Raw genomic sequence first — 23,256 nt, 5'->3', positions numbered from 1 at the left:
TGTCCAATCGTGCATTTGTCCATTCAGTTCTCCGCTAGAACACAAGCCCCTCTGGAGGCAGGAAAACGATGGTGTGGTTTGCCATTTCTCCCCAGCGCCTGGCTCATGGGGGATGTTTCCTAAGCACCTGCCTCATAAGTGAGTGTATTTATTTAGTATCTGCTTTGTGTCAGCACAGTGCATAAATGTCACCAGGAGCTATAGGTGATTCACCAAGCTTTTCCACAGCCTGGATGAAATGCCAATTATTATTCTCACTCTAGTAGTCTGTTGGTCACTTTGGAAAAGAAAAAATGTTACCTTCAAAACGCTGAAGTTCTATTCTGGATGTGTTTTCATCCTCAAGTGTAAAATGTCTGATTTCTAAGGGCTAGGTGAGTCCTTAGTCATGGGTGGGTAGAAGGAAAACCATGATTAGAAAAAAAAAAAAAACAAAAAAAAAGAACAGCTTCTATATTTTGAAATGTTATTTGTTGATAACCATATGCCAGGCACACAGTTAAGTACTCTATGTATATTTTCTCAGTGTTTTCCCAAATTGTGGAATTTGCACCACCAGATATTTTAAAGAGAGTTCTAGGTAGCATATAGGCTAATGTAAAATTTTCATTAGGTATAGATTAATTTCAATGGATTTTACGGAAGAAATGTAACCAACCTATTAAATCAGTGATTTCATGGATATTATGATTATGATTTAGGATGAGGCTAAACTCCCCTGGCCTCCCAATAAGCTAATTTAAAGATAGTTTAAAGGAAAAATGTTAAGTAGAGAACAGTACAAGTAGCACTTGTATATGGAGAAAGCCAGGAAGGTGGTGTGCAAAGCATGACTGTTTGGGTCCCTCTACATGAGTTCATGGGATACTGAAAAACCCGCAGCAGAGGGCAAGAGGTCAAAGGGCACTGTCCGTGTCAATGGGCTCTGGTGCCAAGGTGCGGGGTCAGACCCTGGATCTCCCACCGATCCGTGAGCTGAGTTCAGGCAGATCTCCTGTCCTGTCTGACCCCTGGATTCCTCTTCTGTAAAATGAGGATGAAGCTAATAAGTGAAAACCAACATAGAGCCCTGAACTCATCAGCCATTCCTATTGTTACTAGAATCATTTACAGATGCAGAAACAGATTTAGAGGGTTGCAGGACTTGCCCAAGGTCACAAAGCTAGTCCAAGGCGCAGAACTGAGACTCAAGCCTAGCTCTCTTTGGCATCCAAAGCCAGGCGGTGGCCATCTCCAAGGTGGCAAGTGGGTTTTACCTGGTGCGCTAATTTAAAGGCTGGAGAAAGTTGGCCGTGGCACTGAGTTGGCAAGTATTTGAGGCTCCATGGAAGAAAGTGGCATAATGGAGGTTGAATGCCTGCACCACACTCTGATGCTGCAGATCTGCAGCCCAGATGACCAGATTATAAAAGCCATTGCCATAAATGACAACCAGGGGAAAGCAAGCATGGGAACATACGTTAATCCAATTGCATGCTTTCTTTTTATATGTTCTTACTTCTATTATCACGGATACTTAGAGAGACATATCAAGATCTAAGAACGAGGCTTCTGTTTCAAAATTAAACTACTTTTTATAAAAGTATTTTAGATTAATGAAATGTGGTTGTGTGCCTCTTCAGTTATTTCCTACTGAGGCTACTTGTTTAAACATTTCCATGACCTTAGCAGTTCAGTTCATATTTTAATAGGAAAATTAGATTTGGACACTAAATTTCAGAATGCTGATCTTGGCCAATTGTTGGCAGAACTTCCCAAATTCCAAAGTTCTCAAAAGAAATGAATTTGTCCGGTGTAACTTGAGCCTCCCCCCAGGTGTTTGCCTCGGTGCAGGGACAGAGCAGATGCACTATTGCAGATGGGCTAGATTTTCGAAGCCACCGCGGAGGTACAGACTCGAGTGGGTCTTTCAGGAGGTGACAGATCCAGCCTTTGCTATATGCAGTAATTACTTTGTGCAAGCAGTTCCCGTTCACTCTTCCCATCATCTTGGTACTCATCGAGCCATCTGCTGTAGAAAGAGAGAAAATAATTAACATGCAAGAGTATTGAAAGACCATACATTATTAGAAAGGAAAATAAAATATGCAAAGGACTTTAAAGAGACCTCTGTGTTCAGGACTCAGAGAAGCTCAGAAAATTTGAAAATAATTTAAGAATTCAAGTCCTACCAAATTCTCTTTAGGAGTCCCAACTTCAGCAAACCTTTGTCCTATACTTAAGTTGCTGCAAGGTTGCATTGGCTTATCCTGAAATTTTTACTTTTTAGAAACACCCTATAGCAACACTACTAATATATCTTAAAATCGGTAAACATTTCTCATTTGGAGTTTGAGTGGAAGCCTTATTTCTCTCCTGATCATGTGTCTGGCAGGTTTACATAGTGGTTAAACCCTCAGATTCCAGGACAAGAAAAATATAATGCAGACCACATATGTAACTTTGAATTTTCTAGCAGGCTCATGTCCAACAGTAAGAAAGAAAAGGCAAAGCTTATTTTCATAATAACATTTTTCATTTTACTCAATCTATTCAAAAGATTATCATTTCAGCATGCAATCAGTGTAATAAGCTATTGAGATTTAACATGCTCTTTTTTTCACCTGTCTTCAAAATCTGGTGTGTACTTTACACCCACAGACATCTCAATTTGCAAAAACCACAATTCAAGAGTTTAATAGGCACATGTGGCTAGTGGCTCCTGAATTAGACAGCACCTTTCCAGAGTTAGACACAGCCTAATCTGAATCCTGGTTCCACCAAATATTTTTGAGTAAATAACTTAACTTCTTGTGCCTCAGTTTCCTCATCTGTGTAATAGGAGCTTCAAGGAGACTCTCTGTAGGTGTGCTGCTGCTGTGAGGGTTAAATGAATTAATGTGTGTAATGTGTGAAGTTCTGGCTCCACCATGCAGCCCATTACATAGTCCAGTAAAAGCTGAGAGAATCCAGCACAAAATAGACTCCAACATGTCCTTTTTTTTTTTTTTTTAAAGTTCCACAGTAGTGTTCCAGGTAACTTCTTTCCCGGATGCCTTTTCTTTCCTCATAATTAGAAGGGGCCTTGGGTTTAAACAGCTGCTATTTGCCATTTTATAAAATTCAAGCTCTGGGAAGAGACCTTGTGCTTGTATTTTTGCAAATAATAAAACAGTAAAACCTGTCTTCTAAAATCTCTAAACTCTTAAGTAAAATTTTCTGACAAGTTACTATTATGGCAAACTCACTATTTTATACAGGGATTTCTTCCTTAGAGGATAATTCGTGAAATCCTCATGATATAATGGAAACAATAACTCGATGGACACTAAATGTTCATAGTGTGCCCCAGACCTCACTGCTAGGCCCTGCTCTCTGACTAACTGGAGGATGATTTCGTGCATCTCCTTCAACCGCAGTTTTCTCGAATGTCAAATGAGCACTAGACTAAATGGCATCTATGGCTTCTTCTACCTCCAATGAAATAGCAAGAAATATAAATCCTTCTTTTATTATTTATGTCACTTCAGCTTTCAGAGAAAATGGGCAGGGAAAACTCTCCTAAAATTGCCATAGTTAATGGTAAATGTCAAAATGTCAGCATCCTGCTCGCTGTGCCAAACTGTCGGCCAAAAAGAGAGACACCTGTTACCCCTCCAGGGAAGGGGTCTCACCACATGGAGCAAAACAAGGCTTGGCAGCAGGAACAGTAGTCCTAGGAGTCCACCCTGCTAGGTGGTTTGCAGGTGTCAGGGTTGCCGACACAGGCACTGATGGAAGACGTTTACCCACATGGAGAAGGGAGAGCAAGGTCAAGTTCACCAGTGGGCATCGGTCTCCATGGCCAGTGGGTCTTGCTCCACTGGCTGATTGATGCAGGGATATGTCATGGGTTCATCCTTCTTGTGCCATAGTGAAAGGACCCTGCTCCCTCCCTGTCGAGAACAGTATATCAGCGGGGCAGGCCAGGCTTAGTCTGGGAATGTTTCCATGTGCTCAGGGCAAAAGGGGAAGGAATGTACAGGCAGATCCCGATCTGCTAGGGGATGAGTTTTATCATCCGTTCGAGGTTCCCAGTCTACACATCTGGTATACGCAGCACAGGGTTTCTTTGTGAGTCCCAGAGAAAGATGGCAAGCACGTGCTTCCTCAATAATATAACAATGATATACCTGGGTGTAGTACTTACTAGGACATAGTATAATAGGGTAAAACATTTTAACAGTTGCATGTGCATTATTTTTGTTCCTTATAAATCCAAATTCCAAGGTCTATAATTATTCCAAATTGTAGGCAGTCCCTGGGGAAGTAAGTCAAATCCATGATGACTTCTACTTCTTTGTTTGCATTGCTGGTAAATTAATTTTAACACAGAGGAGAATAGGACTATTATCACTTGCTCTGAATGATTCTTGATTTTTTAAATGTGATACATATAGAAAAATAATCTTTTATTTATTCCTTATAATATTTTACATTAAATATTTCATAATAAATATACTTATACTATATTTGCCCTTTACATTGTACTCAGAGCAACAAAACCATGTGGTGTAGTATTAAATAAATGTTCATATGACGACAAATGTCTGGCTCTGACAAAGAACAAAATGTTCTAGCTACACTTTCCAATCTGGTAGCCACCAGCCAATTGTGGCTATTGAGCATTTGAAATGTAGCTAGCACAACTGCAGAACTCAATTTTAAGTTTTATTTGATTTTCATTAATGTAAATTTAATTAGCCACATGTGGCTAGTACTATCATATTGGACTGTATATCTAGATTTTTTAAAATAAAAAAGTCAATTATTTGGAGGCTTCCAAATACCTGGTAGGTGATCTGGAAAGAAGGGTGCTTCCCCCTTTATTTTCATACATGGCACTGTATCTAAAGATTTACTTAATCTAAAATTATTTCTATGGCAATAATATTTACCATCACTGAGCACCTAATAATTGTGAGACACTTTTGCAGTAGTTTTTGCACATTGTCAGAAATCCTTAAACAACCCAGGAAAGTAGAAAGTGTTACTGCTATTTTGCATAAGAATTAGCCTAGGCCTCCAGAGCTAGTCAGTGACAGAGTTGCAATTCAAATCCAGTTCAGAAAAACTTCAATCTTTGTTCTTTCCACCCTATTAATTAATAAAAAGATTTCTTGCAAAAATAGAAGTACAACATCTCTTCCCAGAGCTTGAATTTTATAAAATGGCAATAACCATGATGAGGCACATGCATTTGAAATGAATGTGTATGAAGAAAACAAACAAACAAATAGAACAAAATGTTATAAATTTTATACCTACAAAATGCAACTCTTAAAAGGTTAGTGATTTCCACCTGACCACCTGACCAATGAATTACGGAGCTACTCTGGCAACCTGCTTCTCCTAATTTATATGATATCTACACCATGCTCGTATAAGTCCTCAGATTCACAGTTCATGCACATAACTTGGCTCGATTTTAAATGATTTAAATGAACTATGTGGAACCGGAATTGTTATTTTACGTAGGAGCAAACCAAATCTCAGCGAAGTTGAGAGAACCCACGTGCATACAGCTAGCAGGGAGCAAAGCAAGGGTTTGAGAGACAGAACCACACACCTGGTTTCTAGGCCCAAACCCAGTTTTCTTTCTATTCCAGCCTGCTTGTTCCAGAAGAGAGAAACGGTAGGTACTACAAATAAGGAAAGAATTCCTGGTGCTGATAAGGCAAACCTTCCCAAGGAGAGAAGCCCTTCCGAACTGATTGTATGGGTGGGAATGACGTGGCCCAACACTTGGGAGGAGCCTGCAGATGGCACAGCTACAGTGGATTGGGCATAGGGCAGTATGCTGGTTTGGATGTCTTGTGTCCCCCAAAACGCCATGTTCTTTAATGCAGTCTTGTAGGGGCAGAGGTATTAGTGTTGATTAGGTTGGAATCTTTGGATTAGGTTGTTTTCATGGAGATGTGACCCACCCAACTGTGGGCAATATCTTTGATTAGATTATTTCCATGGTGGTGTGGCCCCGCTCATTCAGCATGGGTCTTGATTAGTTTACTGAGCCCTACAAGAGCTCAGAGAGAAGGAGCTTGCTGCTGCAGCCAAGAGAGACATTTTGGAGATGGCCATTGAAAGCAGACTTTTGCTGACACTTTGCTCCAGAGAAGCTAAGAGAGGACAAAATGCCCCAAGAGCAACATTTTGAAGAATGTACAGGAGCTGAGAGTGGAGCTAGAACACAACCCAGGATCAACAGATACCAGCCATGTGCCTTCCCAGCTAACAGAGGTTTTCCGGATACCTTTGGCCTTCCTTCAGTAAGGGTACACTCATGCTGATGCCTTAATCTGGACATTTTTATGGCCTTCAGACCGTGAATTTGTAACCAAATAAAACCCCTTCATAAAAGCCAATCCATTTCTGGTATTTTGCATAATGGCAGCATTAGCAAACTGGAATTAGGAGGCATGATTTTACACAATGATGTATTAAGTAACAGCTCACCTGTTGCATAGAAACAGCACCTCCTCATTGCTGTCTTCCTCTTTAAACCTAACAACGATGCTCTCAAGAAACCATCCATTACCTGTGCAAATTGACAAAGAAAACTAATTTAACTCTTTGGCATAACATATACTAGTATTGTGATTTCAATCATAGACTCTCCAAATGTTCTTTTTAAAATACATGTGGTAGGCAATTTGGGTATAAAAAATATGCACATCCAAATTATCCCAGCAGAAAAATAAAAGCTTGAGTGAGTGACCTAATTAATCAGAGTAGTATAGGCAGAGGAAAAAAAGAGGTCCTATTAAATTCTAAAGAAATCATTTAAAAGCACATAAGACAGGAGTAAATAGAGAAGTAAATTCATATAAATGCATTTCAGCACAATCATTTACAGAAGATTGATATGTTTAAGTAACAGTATAAAGTCACAATCAACCACCATTCTTTTTTTTTTTTTTTTTTCATTTTTATTGAGATTGTTCAGATACCATACAATTAGCCAAAGATCCAAAGTGTACAATCACTTGCCCCTGGGTACCCTCATACAGCTGTGCATCCATCACACTTAATTTTTGTTCAATTTTTAGAAACTTTTCATTACTCCAGACAAGAAATAAAGTGAAAGATGAAAAAACAAAAAAAGAAAAGGAAACTCTAATCCTCCCCTATCCCTAACCAACCCCCCTCAATTGTTGACTCATAGTATTGATATAGTACATTTGTTACTGTTTATGAAAAAATGTTGAAATACTACTAACTGTAGTATATAGTTTGTAATAGGTATATAGTTCTTCCCTATATGCCCCTCTATTATTAACTTCTAATTGTACTGTCATACATTTGTTGTGGTTCATGGAAGCGATTTCTAGTATTTGTACAGTTGATCATGGACACTGCCCACCATAGGATTCATCAACCATCATTCTTAATGGTGAAAATTTAGAAGTTATCACTGATTACTGCACTTGTCAGTGCAATTATACAAAGAAAAAAGAGAAAAAGAGAAACAAACAAGAAAAGATAAAAATTAAAAAAAAACTTAAAAGTATTGGAAAGAAAGAAATAGAACTGCCATTATTAGCTGATGATGTGATTTTCTAAATTGAAACCCAAAGGAATTATAGAAAATAGCGGAAGTAAAAGAGATGAGCAAAATGGTCACATGTATAATAAATACATAAAAATCCAATATATTTCTATTCACCAGAAAAGAACAGATGAAAAACATAGTTCAGTGAAAGTTACGATGTTGGATTTCTATAATTAAGAATCTGGGTAAGTTTAAAAATAGATACAGTGTGATTTATAGAAAAAATAATAAAAATTTAATGAATGACATAAAGTAGACATAAATATATGGAGAATTATCCTAGACTTGTGAGCAGAAGATTGGTAGAGATGTCAGTTTTTCTCAAATTAATCTAAAACTTCAATGTAATTAAGTCAAATTCACCTTAGGGTTTTAGAGGAAAATTGACAAACTGATGAAAAAATTTATGTGGATAAGAAAAGGCCCAAGAATATCAAAGGGACTCCTGAATTAGAAAAAGGAAGAGGGATTGACCCTACCATTTATAAAATTTATTATAAATCTGTACTAATTGACACAGAGTGAAATTGTTGCTGACATCGATAAGTGACTGATGGAACAGAAAAAAAGAACTTGTAACTGACCTACATATTTATTCAAACTTGATGTTGGCAGTGCTTGCTTTGCACAGTAGTGCAGATTTGTGAAAATGGCTGTGCAAGCTGAAATTGAGCAAAGCGATCTTTATAATCAATGGAAAAATTACATTTGTTCCATGACCTCTATACATTTGTGTCAAAACATTAAAAACTCTCTTACTCTTGGCTATAAAGGTATAAGAAAATGAAAATAGCAAAGACAATATTTATTTAGCAGCCTGTAAAACATTAGACATGTTGAGAACTGACGTGCTTTATTTCTTGGTAATAAACTTGGCAAGAGTAGTTTGAAAGATATTTGCCTCTTTTTTTTTTTTGTCATATAATTTACCATATGGAATGAGCACCTTTTCAATGCCTTGGTGAACTGTCAAACTCTTTTCTAAGTTTGGATCAGCTTCCAACATTTTATCCTTTGTGCTTTCGATGTCATAAAGTATCTCCGACAGTCTTTTTACTATGAAGCTTTTACCAGTGTCACTTCCTGTGGGATGTCTTCATCCTTTTTGTCACAACCACTTCCCTCATTCATGTCAATAAGTTGTCTTTCATTAACTTCCTTTTTCTGTGTATCTAGAGTCTCTCAAGTGTGGCAGTGTCAACACTCCCCAGTCACCTACTTCTATAAATCCACTTATGCTTGACTCAAATTTTACTTCCAGCATTATCACTTTTCATTTTTGTTGCACTTTCATTTATTAGTTATCCGCTTTTGTAAAATGAAGTGTGGGCGTAGACTGGCAAACAAGGAGGCAACACAACTACAGGCTTTGCTGTCTGTGCATGAAGTGATTGCATTTTGTGCAGTGATCAATCACTAACAGATGTGAAAAAACTGGCATGATTCGTTGCTGATTGTGCTGTGCCTTTGTGATTTATGGGCTCTAAGAGCTGGCAGTGAAGTGTTGTACTTTCTTCAATTACTCTCTGTCAATAGACGTAGTAACTGAGATTTGAACTGTTTAGGGGGCTGGCATTGTAGGAATTTACAAAGCACAAAAACTATCAAAGGTAAGGTATTTTCAACAATGCCCACTAATTGGTAAAGGCTTTTATCAAAAGCAAAGATGAAAAATCAAGGAATGAGAAACAAAAAGTTCAAGATGGATACACTGGGGGAGATGAAAGGAGAGAGAAATTCAGGTAGGTTCACTGTGCTGGTGATGTCCAAGGCCTAAGTTGGGTGGTGTGTCATCAGACTTTACATAATACAGACTTTTAAAAAGAAAAGAGAGAAAAAAAATCATAGCCTAGATATTCTGAACATGACGGGGTTTTCAGTTTTTTTTTTCTTTTAAAGAAACTAGAAAGAAGGTAGGAAGGATAGTCTCATTAAAGCCTCTTAAAATCATGATCTAGAAACTATTTTCGACTTTTCTTAAGTGAGTTTCAAATAATCTAATCCTATCAGCCAGGGAACCCATCACAGTTGCCAAGTATCCCATAAAAACCTGCCCTTCACACCCAGCCTAACTATTATGTTCTTGCCTTTTTGGCCCTGGACTAAGCTCAGTCTCCTTGCCACATGGCACGATAACACTCTGAGGGCCACTTCCAGAATATTTATCACACTTCATTGTCATTGCTTGTTTTGTATTTATCTGCCCCCACTAGGGCCTGCAGGTGAGAGGAGAGAGCATCTGGATCTTGCACACTGGCCTCTGGCAAAGTGCCTGGCACAGGCTCACAGCAAGCCCTTAAAAAAGCGCTCATATTGTAAACAGTATTTTAAAGTATGGTCTGCAGCCCACATGAGTCAGAATCCCCTAAGATGCTTGCTAAAAACAAAAAACAAAAAACAAACATATTTCTTGACACCTACTGAATCAGAATCTCCGGGTGAGCCCAGGAATCTCTTTTGCTTGTGTTCTGTGACTCAGAAAAATCTTAAATACTCCAAAGTTTTACAAAGCTTACTGCAAATATGGGGCATTACTGAAGCTTTCTATTTATTCTAATTGAGCTTAAATACCCACAAATACAACTGTATTCTCATTGAAAGAATAATGTTGAAAATGGATTCTCTTTTTTTTTTCTTTAAAAAGAAAAGCCTTGAGAATTTACCTGAAGTCTTTCTCATACTTCTACAGGTTTTTGCTAATCACTGTTTTGTTGAAAAAATAAATCAATAATTGAGAAATCTGTGACCTCATCCATCTAAAACCTTTTCTGTGGGAGTAATTTGCCTCCTTAATATATTTTAAACCATAACGGACCTATTTTTCCTTCCCTCATTCTTATTCTTTGCATCAACCATGGTAATAACATCTTACCCTTCAAATATCCAGCCTACCCCTTCAAATAAATCCCTAATCCCTCTCCGTCTTACCTACAAAACTCCCCTGCAATTGCCCTGTTGAAGCTGCTGCTGTTTCCACAGCATTTGACGTTTTTCTTAGAGTATTCAGGGCTGCAGCTTTTAAATCGTTTCCCTCCCACTTCATCAAGAGGGGGCTCGAAATATTTTTGAAAAACTAGGATATGGGTAAGCCTGGGATTTCTCTAAGTGCTTGTTCCTGATCCATGGAAACGTCTGCAGAGCTGGCTGTCATTGGTTGGTGTGCAACCCCTGCCGTTGTTTGCAAGAGGGAACTCAGGGCGACAGCGGCAAATCCCTACGTTAAGCCCCGTCCGTCGCGGAGAGAACGCTAGTAGTGCCACTCCGCAGGGGCACCTTGGATAAAAGCAGCCTGTTTCGTCCTTCCTCCTCTGTTCAATTTCTTATTTCTGCCTCTTTCTCCTAATTTCCTCTCTACACTCCTGGTCTCAGTTTACCAGACGCTGCTGTTCTTTCTATGCCCTGCTTCCCTCCCTTTTCTGCTTCTTTCTCCTGGGTTTGTGTCAAAAATGCACGTGCTTCTTTCTTGCAAAGGCAAGTGTGCCTTCCAGGGAGTTTTATTCAAAATCAGTTCACTGATTTAAATCCATTCATTCAATAAATGGTTACTAATTGAAAGATCTATACTGTCAAGCACTATCTAGGCACTGGGATAATAAAGAAGAATAAAAGGCTTCAAAATCTCAGAATCTAGCAGAAGGGGGGGAAAAGGGAGCTTAGAAATAAATGGTTCAGGTGCTATGACCTAAATTAAAATAAGTAGTTGCATCTTAGCAGTGAAAAATACAGGTTCTGTGGTCAAATGCTTACATTTGAATTTCATAGCTCTGCAGAAGAGAGTAAAAGAGATATTTGTGAAGTAGAGTTGACAGGCTCAGTTAACAGTTGTGGAAGGGGTTGAAGACAGAAAGGAGAAGGGAGAATCAGGGATGATTCTCAAGTGGCCGGTTTGCTGCAGAGTGGGGACAGGGGTCCACAGATACACACCCCAAGGGAATAATGCTGAATGCAATTCTGAATGTGGTCTATAGGTCAGGAGAATAAAGACACACGTGCACACACACACACACACACACACACACACACCAAGCTTTTTTCTTCCAGGAAATTTCCTTCATAATAATACACTGCAGTGTGCTTTTCTAAGTCCTATAGTGAACCTAACCTAACAAGACTCATTCAAGTATAATTTCTTAAAATTATTTTCACATTTCTTCTTAATTTTATGTGACCCATATATTTATCTTTTCTTCCACCTGCCTTTTCATTCACTTTTAATGATAGTTGCAAAACAAACTTCTTACCTCAAAAAACAAATCTTACCTGGACCTGTTCCATCATGACTAATCAGAACTTTCTTCAGTTTTCCAAGAGACACACCCTTAATGGAAAAAACATCAACCTGTGCAGTAAAGGAATAAACTGATTGACCAGTAGGAAATCTTCTTTCTCCAGAAAAAGAAAAAAAAAGTACTACTATTACTGCTATATCACTACACCGCTACATTACTATAAATTACTGCTATATTACCATTAATACTACTATAAAAGTTACTACTCAATATTCTATATGAAAATTCCTACCCTCTGTTTTGTGGGAGACACACAAGCATGTAACATATAATCCTTACCCTCCTCAGTCACACAGTCTAGTAAAAGAGACAAAAAATATAGGATCATAATATTTATTTTGAATCTACTACCACTGATGATGATAATTGTTCACTTGGTCCTTCCTAAATGCCATATTCTATGTATTTTTCATGTGTTGACTTATTTTAATCCTCAGAATCATTTTCTCATTTTACAGTTGAAGAGACTGAGGCAAACAGAGTTGCAACCTTCCTGGGGTCAGAATGTAGGGAGCGGCTGAGCAGGGACTCAAGCCCGGGGCATCTGGCTCCAGAACACATGCTCTCAGAATTCTTTGTTTTGAAATAAACTACATATTGAAATATGCATATATATATACATATTTAATATGAATAGTAAATATATGAATATATAACATATAGTACATATTGAAATATGCATATATATACATATTTAATATGAATAGTAAATATATGAATATATAACATATAGTTTAACGTAGACTATTAAATAGATATAAAGTGTACAAAGTACATGTGCTCCAAGAGTACTTCCATAGAAACAGAACATTAGCAGCCCCCCAAATCACCACCACAACCCTCTCAGTCACTTTGTCCCCACCAAGGGTAACCACCATCATGACTTTTCACATTTTTAATTAATTTAAATGAAACCTAATCTGAATTTAATGAATTTAATTAGTATTGCCTGATTTGGGACCAAATATAAACAGAATCATATAGCATGTTCTCGATCTGTCTGGCTTGTTTCATGCAACATTGATGAAATTCATCTGTGTTGTTTGAACAACATTTTGTTCCTTTTCATTACTGAATATTATCTCAAATTATTTATCCATTCTACTATTTGTGGACAGTAGTTGTTTCCAGGATGGGGGTATTACAAATAAGGCTGCTAAGAACATTCTTGTCCATCTTTTCTTGCATTCTTATGCACATTTCTGTACAGGAATGGCTGGGCCGTAGGGTGTTCGTATGTTCAGTCTTAGCAGATTGTCTCAATTCTCCAAAATGTTTATTCCAACATTCACTCCCCATGCTCAGTGTCCAAGAGGTCAGGGGGCTCCTTGGACTAACCAACTTATGATAGTGTCATTTAAAAAAAATTCTGGCCATCTGATTGGTGTGATACTTCACTATGGTTTTAATTGCATTTTCCTGATTACTAATCAAGATAGGTACATTTTTCACGTTTTTAGGCTATTTGATTATCCTCTTTTGTAAAGTACCCACTCATGTGTCATGTCCATTTTTTAGAATGCGTTTTCTTTATCTCGTTAATTTGTATGTGTTCTTTATATAGTCGGAAACGAGTACTTTGCAAGTATTTTATGCTATCTTCTCCCACTGTGTGATTTATTTATTGTGTGACTTTTTACTCTCTTAATTGTGTAATTTAAGGAACAGAAACTTTTAAAAGTAAAATAGTGTAATTTATCTTTTTTTCCCCCTTTATGCTTGGTGCTTTCTCTATCCTGCTTATAAAAGTCTTAGTCTGCCCCCAAGGTCGTTGTGATGGTTAATGTTAAGTGTCAACTTGGCTAGGTTATGGTAGCTAGCTGTGTGGTCAAACGCTGCTCTAGATGTCACTGTGGAAGTATTTCCCAGATGGGATCAGCACCTGCAATCAGTTGACTTTAAGTAAAGGAGATTGCCCTCGATACTGTGGGCGGACCTCAACCAAAGAGTCGGAAAGCTTGAAGCAAGGAACTGAGGGTTCCAGACAGGAGAAGGAATGTTCCTGCCCCATGGGGACACCCTCCACTCCTTCCTGGGGGGTTTCCAGCCTGAGGACCTTGGGCTGAAGACTGCAACATCACTCTCACTGAAATTTCCAGCCTTCTGAATTCTGACCTGCCCTGTGGATTTTGGATTTGTCAGTCTCCATCATCACATAAGCCAATCCTTATAATAAATCTCATGTGTGAGTCTCTGTGTGTGCAAACACACGCATATATCCTGTGTGTTTTCTTTCTTTGAAGAATGCTGACTGATACAGTCATAAAGATTTTTCTCTTATTGTGTTTTACCTTCCACAAGTAGATATAAGTTTGTTTGGAACTGATTTTTGAGTTTGGTGTACAATAAGGGGTCACTATTTCTTTTTATCTACATGGATATCCAATTGACTATTAGAATTTTATTGTAAAGACTATCCTTTCCCTGATGCTGTGCATGTATGTGTGGGAATGTTTTGGACTCCATACTACTGTTTTGCAAATTTTGTCTTGCCTTGTACCAGTTATCTTAATTCCTGGACTTTTATAAGTCTTGATATCTAGTAGTGTTAAGTCCTCCAACTATAGTTTTTTCCCCAAGACTACCTTGAGTGTATTTGAATCTTTACATTTCCACATATAATTTTAGAATTAGATTGCCAATTTACATAGAAAATATTTCTGGGATTTTGGCTAGTACTATGTTGAAACTACAACATAATAGGAGAGAAGTGACAACTTTTTAATATGGCGGCTTCCAATCCAGGAACAGCCTCTCTCTCTATCAGTTATAACTTGTTAAAATTTTCACTTTTCCATATAGGGGGCCTACCTTGGCCGCCTCAGTGGTAGTTGTGCAATGGGCTTATGAATGGATTAACCACTGGCAGGGGAGACAGCGAGCTCTGCACGGCCCTGGAACACGGGCTCCGTCTCCCCTCGCTGCTCGAGCTACAGCTGCTCCTGATGCCCGTCTGTGTGCTGAGTCTCTGGACTCTAGAATATTGCCTCTTCCTCTTTCCTTGTCTCCCTTTCCTTCACTCTTGCTTCCTGGGATCACATCTTACATTCAATTCCCACAGGATCTGTCCCAGGCTCTGATAGGGGAAAATTCAAACTAAGGTCCCAGCTTTTCAGATGGGGGATTGTGAGGGCCTGTCCTGAGAGCTGGGCCAGAATCCTCGCCCCGCGAGACCTCCTGAGTCTCTGTGTAGCATCTCACACTGTCCACTGCCACCTTCCGATTGGCTTCCTCCTTCTAGGTTTTCCCCAACAATTCCAGGGTCTTGGATCCTCAAATCCTCACAGCCTTGTTAGCTAGCTCCCCAATGCCTTTCAAGCAGTTTTAAAAGAAGTTTTAGCAACACTTTCTAGTTGTTCTCATCATATTGTTTGTTTTGTTAAAAGCTAGCTTGCCCTTGCAGGGAGTACAATCTCCACGAATTCTCGTTTGATTACAAGAAACTGGGGTTTACCTATGGCTGCATTTTTGCTAGCAAAGTCCCATCTAGACTCAACTCCACCGCAATAACATGCACACCAAGAAATAGCCACGCTTCTCTGTATTTCCTAATAGGGATCAAATGGTATCTCAGGAATTTTGTGTTGATGCGTCTTCTAAGTTAAAGAAACTAGGGGGAAGGGTGGTGAGTAAGAATTGATGAGGATCTTTCCATTACCTGTCCACGCTGGAACTTGACGTCATTGTTTTGGGATCGATGGAGCCTTCGTTTCCCCGAATCCCCTCTGGTGCCAACGAGGTTGATAAATACATTAGCTTCTGTCTCTGCACCCAAGGTTGTGCCAGTGTGTATGTGGATCTCATAAACCACCACTGAAACATCAGAAATGTAATATTACTGTTTTCACTTTTATTTTTCTCTTTGAATGGAGTTAGAGTCTCCTGAAGGGAACCAGAAAGTTCTTTAATCTAGTTGTCATGAGTCACTCTATGGTACTTGACCCCCACTTTTTTTTTTCAATGCGTTACCCCATTCAAACATGCTCTAAGTTATTATATGTTTGCCTCGTTCATAAGACTCTCAGTTAATCCAGAAATACAGTTTCAAAATAATTGTTAGCAATTATGTACTTTTATTAACCATGGCACCTTCACAGTTATTATGAGAGTTGTATTTAAAAAGAAAGAAAAGAAACTCTCCTCTCTCGTAATTAGATTTAAGTAGCATTTTGTTTTTCTCCCTGAAGTTTGTCTGTTCAAATCACAGCTGGTTGCTCATGGTGCTGCCTTTTGGAGATAGCTATTCCAGTCATGGAGAGTTTTAGTAGCCCTCATGAGAGAGGGAAAAAATGCAAAGTCCTAAAGAGATGCAAGTTTAAATATAATTAAAAAAAAAAAAAAGCTCAGTGAGGTACCAGAAAATTGTAATACATTCTGTTTGACTTGGAATTAAGGCAATTTCTGAGACACTGGTAAAAGTCACTGATTATAAAAGAGATCGCTCTTGCTGATACTGCTATATGAATAATATCTTGAATACACTGAATCCTTTTTATTCCGAGATCCTAGAACTATTTGTAAATCATAGCCCTTGCAATTGAACAGTTGCATTTATAGAAATTCACATTAACATTTTCCAGAGAACTGAGACATGAAAATCCAACAAGCAGGAAAACAAGGTAAGTGAGAAATGTCGCATGTTTCCATCATGCCTGACCTTTAAAAAGACAAATGTGGTATGTGGGGAAATGGTATAAGCAAAGAAGATAAATCCATTTTCTTTGCACAGTGTTACATATTCTAAAATATCCTGCAGTGAAACCCAGCTGAGTTTAAGCAGAAAATTAGAACTCTTCTCATGAATTTAGGACAACCAAAGAAACTTTAAAACTACTAATAAAGGAGATTTGGTCTGACAACCTGCATAAATGCCAGAATTGAATTGAGCCAAAACTTTTGCTAGAATTCTTCATGCAAGCAAGTATGATGGAGACAAGTGTGTTATGATGTCTTTATAGAGAAACTGTGCTTCTGTCTACTGAGAATTACTGCTTCATTTCAGATAGAGTGAACATCTTTACAACTTAAAAAAAGGGAAACAAACTCTCAAAGCATGTATCAAATAAAAAAGTAAAACAATTAAATTTATAGTTACAAGTTAAAAATGTACATATCAAAATTATTTAGAACATAGAGTACATATTTGCAGCAGAAGAAACAGCAGTCAACCCTCCCTCAACCATTGCAAACAGCTGCTAATTGAATAATGCACCCTTCCCGGGAACCTGCACTGAGCCTCAGAATCCTCCTCAACACATTCCCAGGGCTTCTATAAATTGATTAGGTTTAGTACACACACATATACACAAACTGCCTTGCTATCTAAAATTCAAAGAAAGAGAAGCAAATGTGACATAAATTTAGAACAAGAAAGTTATCAGAGTTGAACAATAAACTTGATTCTCAAATTACGCCAAAAAGAATTTCACAGTTTAAAGTGGGAGATGAAAGAAAACATATAATCCCATCTGGAGAAAGAGACATTTTGTTAGGATTTTATATCAGTGACTCTATTTTAATTGTATTAGATAACATAATTTTCTTAGCATTTGCTATAGTTCTGCAACCAAAACCATGTAGATTCTTTTTAAAAATGTTAAGTTTGTAATAAATTTTATCTCAAGACTTTTTTATGATTCTTAAGGTGGTTTTAAATTCTTCCTTATAATCTAACAACATAAAGGGAGAATTTAAAAAATGCTTAGTCAATGTATCATTTAGACTCTCCCTCAGATATCACTTGTTTTAAATAAGTGTTCAGCAAGTGGAGATTCTGTGAATCCTTGGTTGAGTCATTTCAGCTTGAAATGTCAGTGCTCAGTGTTGTGGATTTAAAGGACAACCCACATGCTTTCGCTATCAGACATTCCTTCAATTGTTAAAAAAAACAAAATACTTTTACCCTGAAAGAGGGACAGCCCCATACAGGAAGGTGAATTTCTGGGGAAGCCTGATGCTGTCGAAAATGTAAGTTAGAAGGCAACTTAAAAGTAGCTCAAGTACTTGAAAAATATGATGATGGGTTTCTAGAGACCATGTGACTTGAACATATTCAAAGGCAGTTATTACTAATCAATCATTCTGACTACACATAACCATTTCTTAAATGACCAGATTTTAAGGAATGCCTATTAATACATCTATCATAGCCAATTAGGTAAAAGTATGTGAAAGATTTGACTTGTTGGTTTAGGTTTTCCATATATGTTGGATATTTCTGCCAAGTATTTTAATTGTTCTTTTTACTATAGTTGAATTATTTTTTTCTGTCTGACAATCAGTAGCTCTGGCTGATTATGAAGGCTTTATTTACTCTGCCAAAGTCTGCCATAAACACAGGATACGATGCTTGTCTATTTGCCATGATTTTTAGTCATCCAATCTTCTGACAGCTGTATTACATATTTTCATGACATTTTTCACCTGTGCTCACAATGTCGTCATCCCTGACACTCTCATGCCTACCTGTACCTACAATTAATATTATTTAATCATTTCCCCAGCTCTCAAGGAAAACATAACGCGGGTATCATTGTTGAAACTCAGCATTTTTTGATGTCTGTTTTCTTTAACTTATTTAGGATTCTTTGGGCTTATAAACTTACAGCCTATAGAATATGATTTGACATCATCTCTTTAGTGAGATTAAAAACCTCTCAAAATCTTCACCTGCAGGTTTATTTTCACGCATCATTGCAGGCCATAATTGTGCCAAGCGTTTGTTCGTGAGGATTTATCAGCATCGATTTCTGCATTAACATTCCTATAAATAGAATCCCTAAGATTTCCTTTCGAGAAATTTTGGATTCTTCTGCTTGTTTACTGAAGCAAGCAGAGTTAAAAAAAAATATCTACACTTGTTTGTCATGGGGACATATACTTCCTCCCGGGTAGATTAAAAATGTCACGTGGCTGGAGGGGGGGGCATGTTGAACTCAATTATCCAAACATTATTTTTCACTATAAATTTAGGAGAGGGATGTATAAGGCATTTATCCAGAAACAACAAAAGAATTTTTCTCCCAATCCAGTTTGATGGCAATGAATACATTCTGCTGCGTAAGAGGAGTTGAACTTGTAAAGAACAAAACGAGAAAACACTTTTGTTTCCTTGTGGGCTTTATGATGCAGAGACGAACTGTGTCTTCCTTGAAGAAATCCGGAAGCTGGCATTTCTAACCCCTGCCTGTCTTGGCAGCAGCATTGGAGAACCTGCGCTCGGTATCCCTAACCTTTGTCCTCTCCTAATTCATCATGAAGCTTCTCTAGAAACCGCTTTCCATTATTGACTTCTTTTGGAACCTTTACTATGAGTCTTTAAACTTGGGGTTTCTTTGATATAATACGATTGCATGCATGATCCGGATTCTTGATTTTCTCTTGAAGTATTGATGCGACATTATTTTGGCTTGCCAGTTCACGTTTTTCCTAAGAGTGCAGGTTTCTCTGTCCAGCAATGTGCAGAGGACAAGAACCTCTGCCCAGCCACCCTTTGCACCATTTCATTCTTCAGCAGCTGGGTCCTGGCATCCAGATCTGTTCAGAGGGAGGCGGAAGGAGGAGTCCGAGGTGGGGAATCTCTTCCTCTCCCACTCTCAGACCTCTCCCACCAGGATTCTGTCCTAAGGCCCCCAAGGTAGAAGCAGATTCGGTCCCTGAGTCTGAGGAGCCCACTAGCCTTGGAAGGGGACAGTGGGGAGGCTTCAGGAGCCCTCAGCTGCTCCCTGGCTTAGGGCATCTGAGTTGCCCTGATTTTACTTCCCAGGGTACCTGCACGGGCTATCCAAACCATCCCATGCATGGGATAGGGAAAGACAAGGGACAACCTGCAAGGGGATGGAGGAGGGAAGGGACACAGAGAGAGAGGGGTGAGAGGAGCAAGAACACATGCTTTAGTGTAATACAAAATACACCAACATTGAGAGCAAACTGAAGCAAAAGACCAGCAAGGAAGAGAGGCAGGAGCTCTTGGCATCCGTCTGCAACTGGTGCCAAGTGCAGGACGCTGGATGCCAGCTCGAGCAGCTGTCCTCGTGGAGCTGAGCGAGTGGCCCAGCGTCAGGGCAGCAGTCTCAGGCAGGTGTCAGGGACCATCATGGATTCATGAACGGCAGCCAGCGGGGTGGGCGACAGGCCTGTGGAGGGCACCAGGAATCAAGAGAGGAGAATGGAGGTTGCAGGCGCCGGGAGCCGGCCGAGTTCCACCCAGAGGGAACGGCTTCAGTGCTGTCATCGCCCTTGACCGCGCCCTCACACAGGGTCCCCAGAAGGGAAGGGCTGCATCCGGGGAAGGACGGCCGCCAGGACAAAGCCCTGCCCTCTCCCATTCGGAAGTGGCCTTTGATCTGTCCAAAGAGTGTTATTATCCGTCATGATTCTGGCAACTGCATCAGGATGTTATTTTGAGATTGTAACTGAGACTTTTCTTTTCCATATTTTTCTTTTTGCCCCCAGGGCCTTGGGGCCTCCATGCAGTGGCACTTATTGTGGGGAAAGACGATTCCTGGAAAGGCTTAAAACACAAAGACTACTGGAATAGATTTCAGGAATCTTAGAGAGACACTGCTTGTGAAAGGCATGACTTTGGATTTTAAGAGCCAGATAATTGACTTGGGCTTATCACATGGTGGTCATTTGGAAATTTCCTATATAACTACTTGTTAAATCGTACTTTGAAAGATACTATCTTTTTTGGAAATTTCCTATATAACTACTTGTTAAATCGTACTTTGAAAGATACTATCTTTTTGTACATGTATTTCACAATAAAGAAATAACCAAAACTGTGGAACTGTAACCCATGATATTCTTTGAAATTTGCTCTCTACTTGTTAAATTGCACTTGGAAAGTTATTGCTTCTATGTATATATGTTATATTCTACAATTAAAAAAATATAATTAAGAAAAAAAGAGCCAAGTGTTTGAAAGGCAAAAGTTTTGTTTCATTTCCCCTCCCTTCCCCTCCTCTCTTTTCCTCTCCTCTTTTTTCCTCTCCCCTCCTTCCTTTCTTCCTTTCTTCTTTCATTCTTTCTTTTTATCATTTTGTTCTATCATTCTGCCTTTCATTCATATTACATAAGCTTGGTTTTAACTCTCAAGAACCAAACACTGGAAAACCGAAAGCAAATTTTACACCATAAACAGAGCAATAGAAGAATAATGATGATATAAGAATCCTTTTCTGATGTAAAAGGGTAGAAATGCATGACCAGGGAAAATAAGGAAAATAGATATGGTGGGATGGATGGGTGTCTGAAAAAAGAGCCCTCCTATCTGCTTCCCCCATGAGTCAACTCTGGGAAGTGTTATTAGCAACCCCAGACAAATTTACAGAATTTACAAAATCTGGCTCATCCATTGTCTTCTTGTTCCCAAAAGAAGAAGGGACCATTGCCTGGCTCCCCAGGAGACAGTCAGCTTCTCTGAGGGGCCCAGTTTCTGCCCCAGGCATGAGTGATGGGCCAGCAGTGACTGAGAACAAGTCTCGAGGGGAAGCTGAGAAGAAGCCTCCTAATGTCCCAGCAGCCAGGGGTGCTGCGGGGAAAGCAACAGAGCATTCTTGGACCCAAGAGCCCCCATGGGCCCCATTCCCTGTTGCCAAGAAAGGCAGGGAAATGGCTGATGTTGGGGTGAGTTCCTAGAGAAAGACATTTTTGGTTCTGACAAGGTTGGCACAGAGTTCGTGGACCTGGAAGCCAGAAGTTTAGAGGGATGAGGGGACACCTGAAAATATCTGAATAAGACCCCTCAGTGAGGGCCAAGAGAATAGTGAGTAGCCTCCAAGCAAGCATCTCTCTCCAGATATCCAAGGACCAAGACGACCATCTACACAGGAGAGGAAGGCAATGGAATGAGAACAACCTTGACCTGATCAACATTAGACCAAAAGAGACCATGCTTTATAAATGGAAACGACTGTATTTATATAGAGTTAAATGAGTAAGGTTTCCACCATCAGGGGAAATAGGGACTGCAATTATTTTTAAATCAAATTTGTTGAAGTACAATTTACAAGCAGTAAAATCAGCCTTTTTACTTGCACCGTTTGGTTGGTTTTCACAAACATTTGCAGTCATATAACTATCACCACAAGCACTATTCCCATCCCTCCAAAAAGTTGCCTTCTGAGGGAATGTGAGTTTTAATCAGCTATAGAGAATGAAAAAAAAAAAGTTAGATTTTTGCACCTCTCAAAATTATGTTTGGGATGATTCAAATCCACTACATGAGCAATGAAGATGCAGGAAAAACATGGATTATATTTAGGAAGATTCTCTCATACATGGCACCTGCCTGCTTTTCAAAGGAATGTACAAAGGAATTGAATACAATTAACTGCTCCAAAATATACTGAAATTAGTATATTCCTGGGATCTTCATCCGAGTTGCACTGGATGGATCACCCTGTTATTATTCCAACACTGCCAGGGAGGTCTTCCTCCTACGGTGGTCCCTTTCTTGATCACCAGGTGGAGGGCAGGCTGCAAGTCCCTGGTGAGAAGGGCAGGAAGCTTCTGGAAGCCGACTGAAATAGGGTCTTTTAAATATCTAGACATCAGAAATGCATTTGTAGGACCCAACTGACTCCTTCACATCATGCTGAGAGCAGGTCTACACATGCCTGGGCTCATTCATGGCCAGTGTATGTTGCAGAGGAAAGGACCGCTGCCAGCCCAGTCTAGAATGTAAAGACTGCGCATAATGGAGACATATCGATGGTCTAATAATGTCGGCCTCTGAAGTAAATATGCAAAGTGTGATCCTCTGCCTTATCCCGTCACCTGCCATGAGTCGATACTGGAATGTCGTAGAACGTTAGTGGAAACTGCCAATTCCCTCCTAGATTTAGGGCAGCTACTGCCAGAGAACTGTCCTAAAGGTAAGCAAGCTTCTCAATTTAGGATGATTACAAATAAAGAGGGAAGGAATGCCTGTTCAGTGATTAAAGCTTCCTGATTTGTCAAGTAATATATGACATATCAAGTAATGGCCATGTCCACGAGGTTGTCTACAGCCACAGCAGGGTAAGCTGCCCGGTGGCCATTGCCCCCCACACTAAGGGCACCCTGCAGGGGTGCATGAATCTGTACATCAACCTCTGGGCTTCCATTCTCTAAACTCCGTGTGCCTAAGGGTGGGACTCAAGTCTTATGCAGCTGTGAAGCCAGGGCTCCCAGCTCCTATAAATGTCTAGTGGATAAGGAAATGTCTGTTCCTCCATGCATCTTTCAAGCAGTGCTGTGTACTGCTCTCTGCTGGCTGCCCAAAGAAATGCTCAAATGTGCAGCATCTAAGGGGGCTCTGGCCGCTCCCCACCCAGACTGTGCCATCAAACCAGCCTCTCTCCAGGCACTGTTCCTGGCTTATCCACAAGGCTAATTGGAATTGTCTTTTCA

General features: G+C 39.4%; 1 protein-coding gene across 1 annotated transcript in view; it reads right to left on the bottom strand.

Moving 5' to 3' along the window:
- Positions 1 to 453: 453 nt before the first annotated feature.
- The window catches only part of RP1 (RP1 axonemal microtubule associated), a 351,706-nt gene continuing 328,903 nt past the window's right edge, over positions 454 to 23,256 (bottom strand). The window contains exons 28-31 of the mRNA XM_037803054.1: positions 15,518 to 15,672; positions 11,831 to 11,909; positions 6,475 to 6,556; positions 454 to 2,011 (exon numbers count right to left, since the gene is read on the bottom strand). Coding sequence (XP_037658982.1) covers positions 1,936 to 2,011; positions 6,475 to 6,556; positions 11,831 to 11,909; positions 15,518 to 15,672 — 392 coding nt within the window. The 3' untranslated portion in view covers positions 454 to 1,935. The remainder of the gene's footprint in view (positions 2,012 to 6,474; positions 6,557 to 11,830; positions 11,910 to 15,517; positions 15,673 to 23,256) is intronic.

Source organism: Choloepus didactylus, chromosome 14 (genome assembly GCF_015220235.1).
Source record: "Choloepus didactylus isolate mChoDid1 chromosome 14, mChoDid1.pri, whole genome shotgun sequence".
NCBI classification, from domain to species: Eukaryota; Metazoa; Chordata; class Mammalia; order Pilosa; family Megalonychidae; genus Choloepus; species Choloepus didactylus.
The sequence above is the reverse complement of the archived record's forward strand: the minus strand, read 5'-3'. Positions and strand labels throughout refer to the sequence as shown.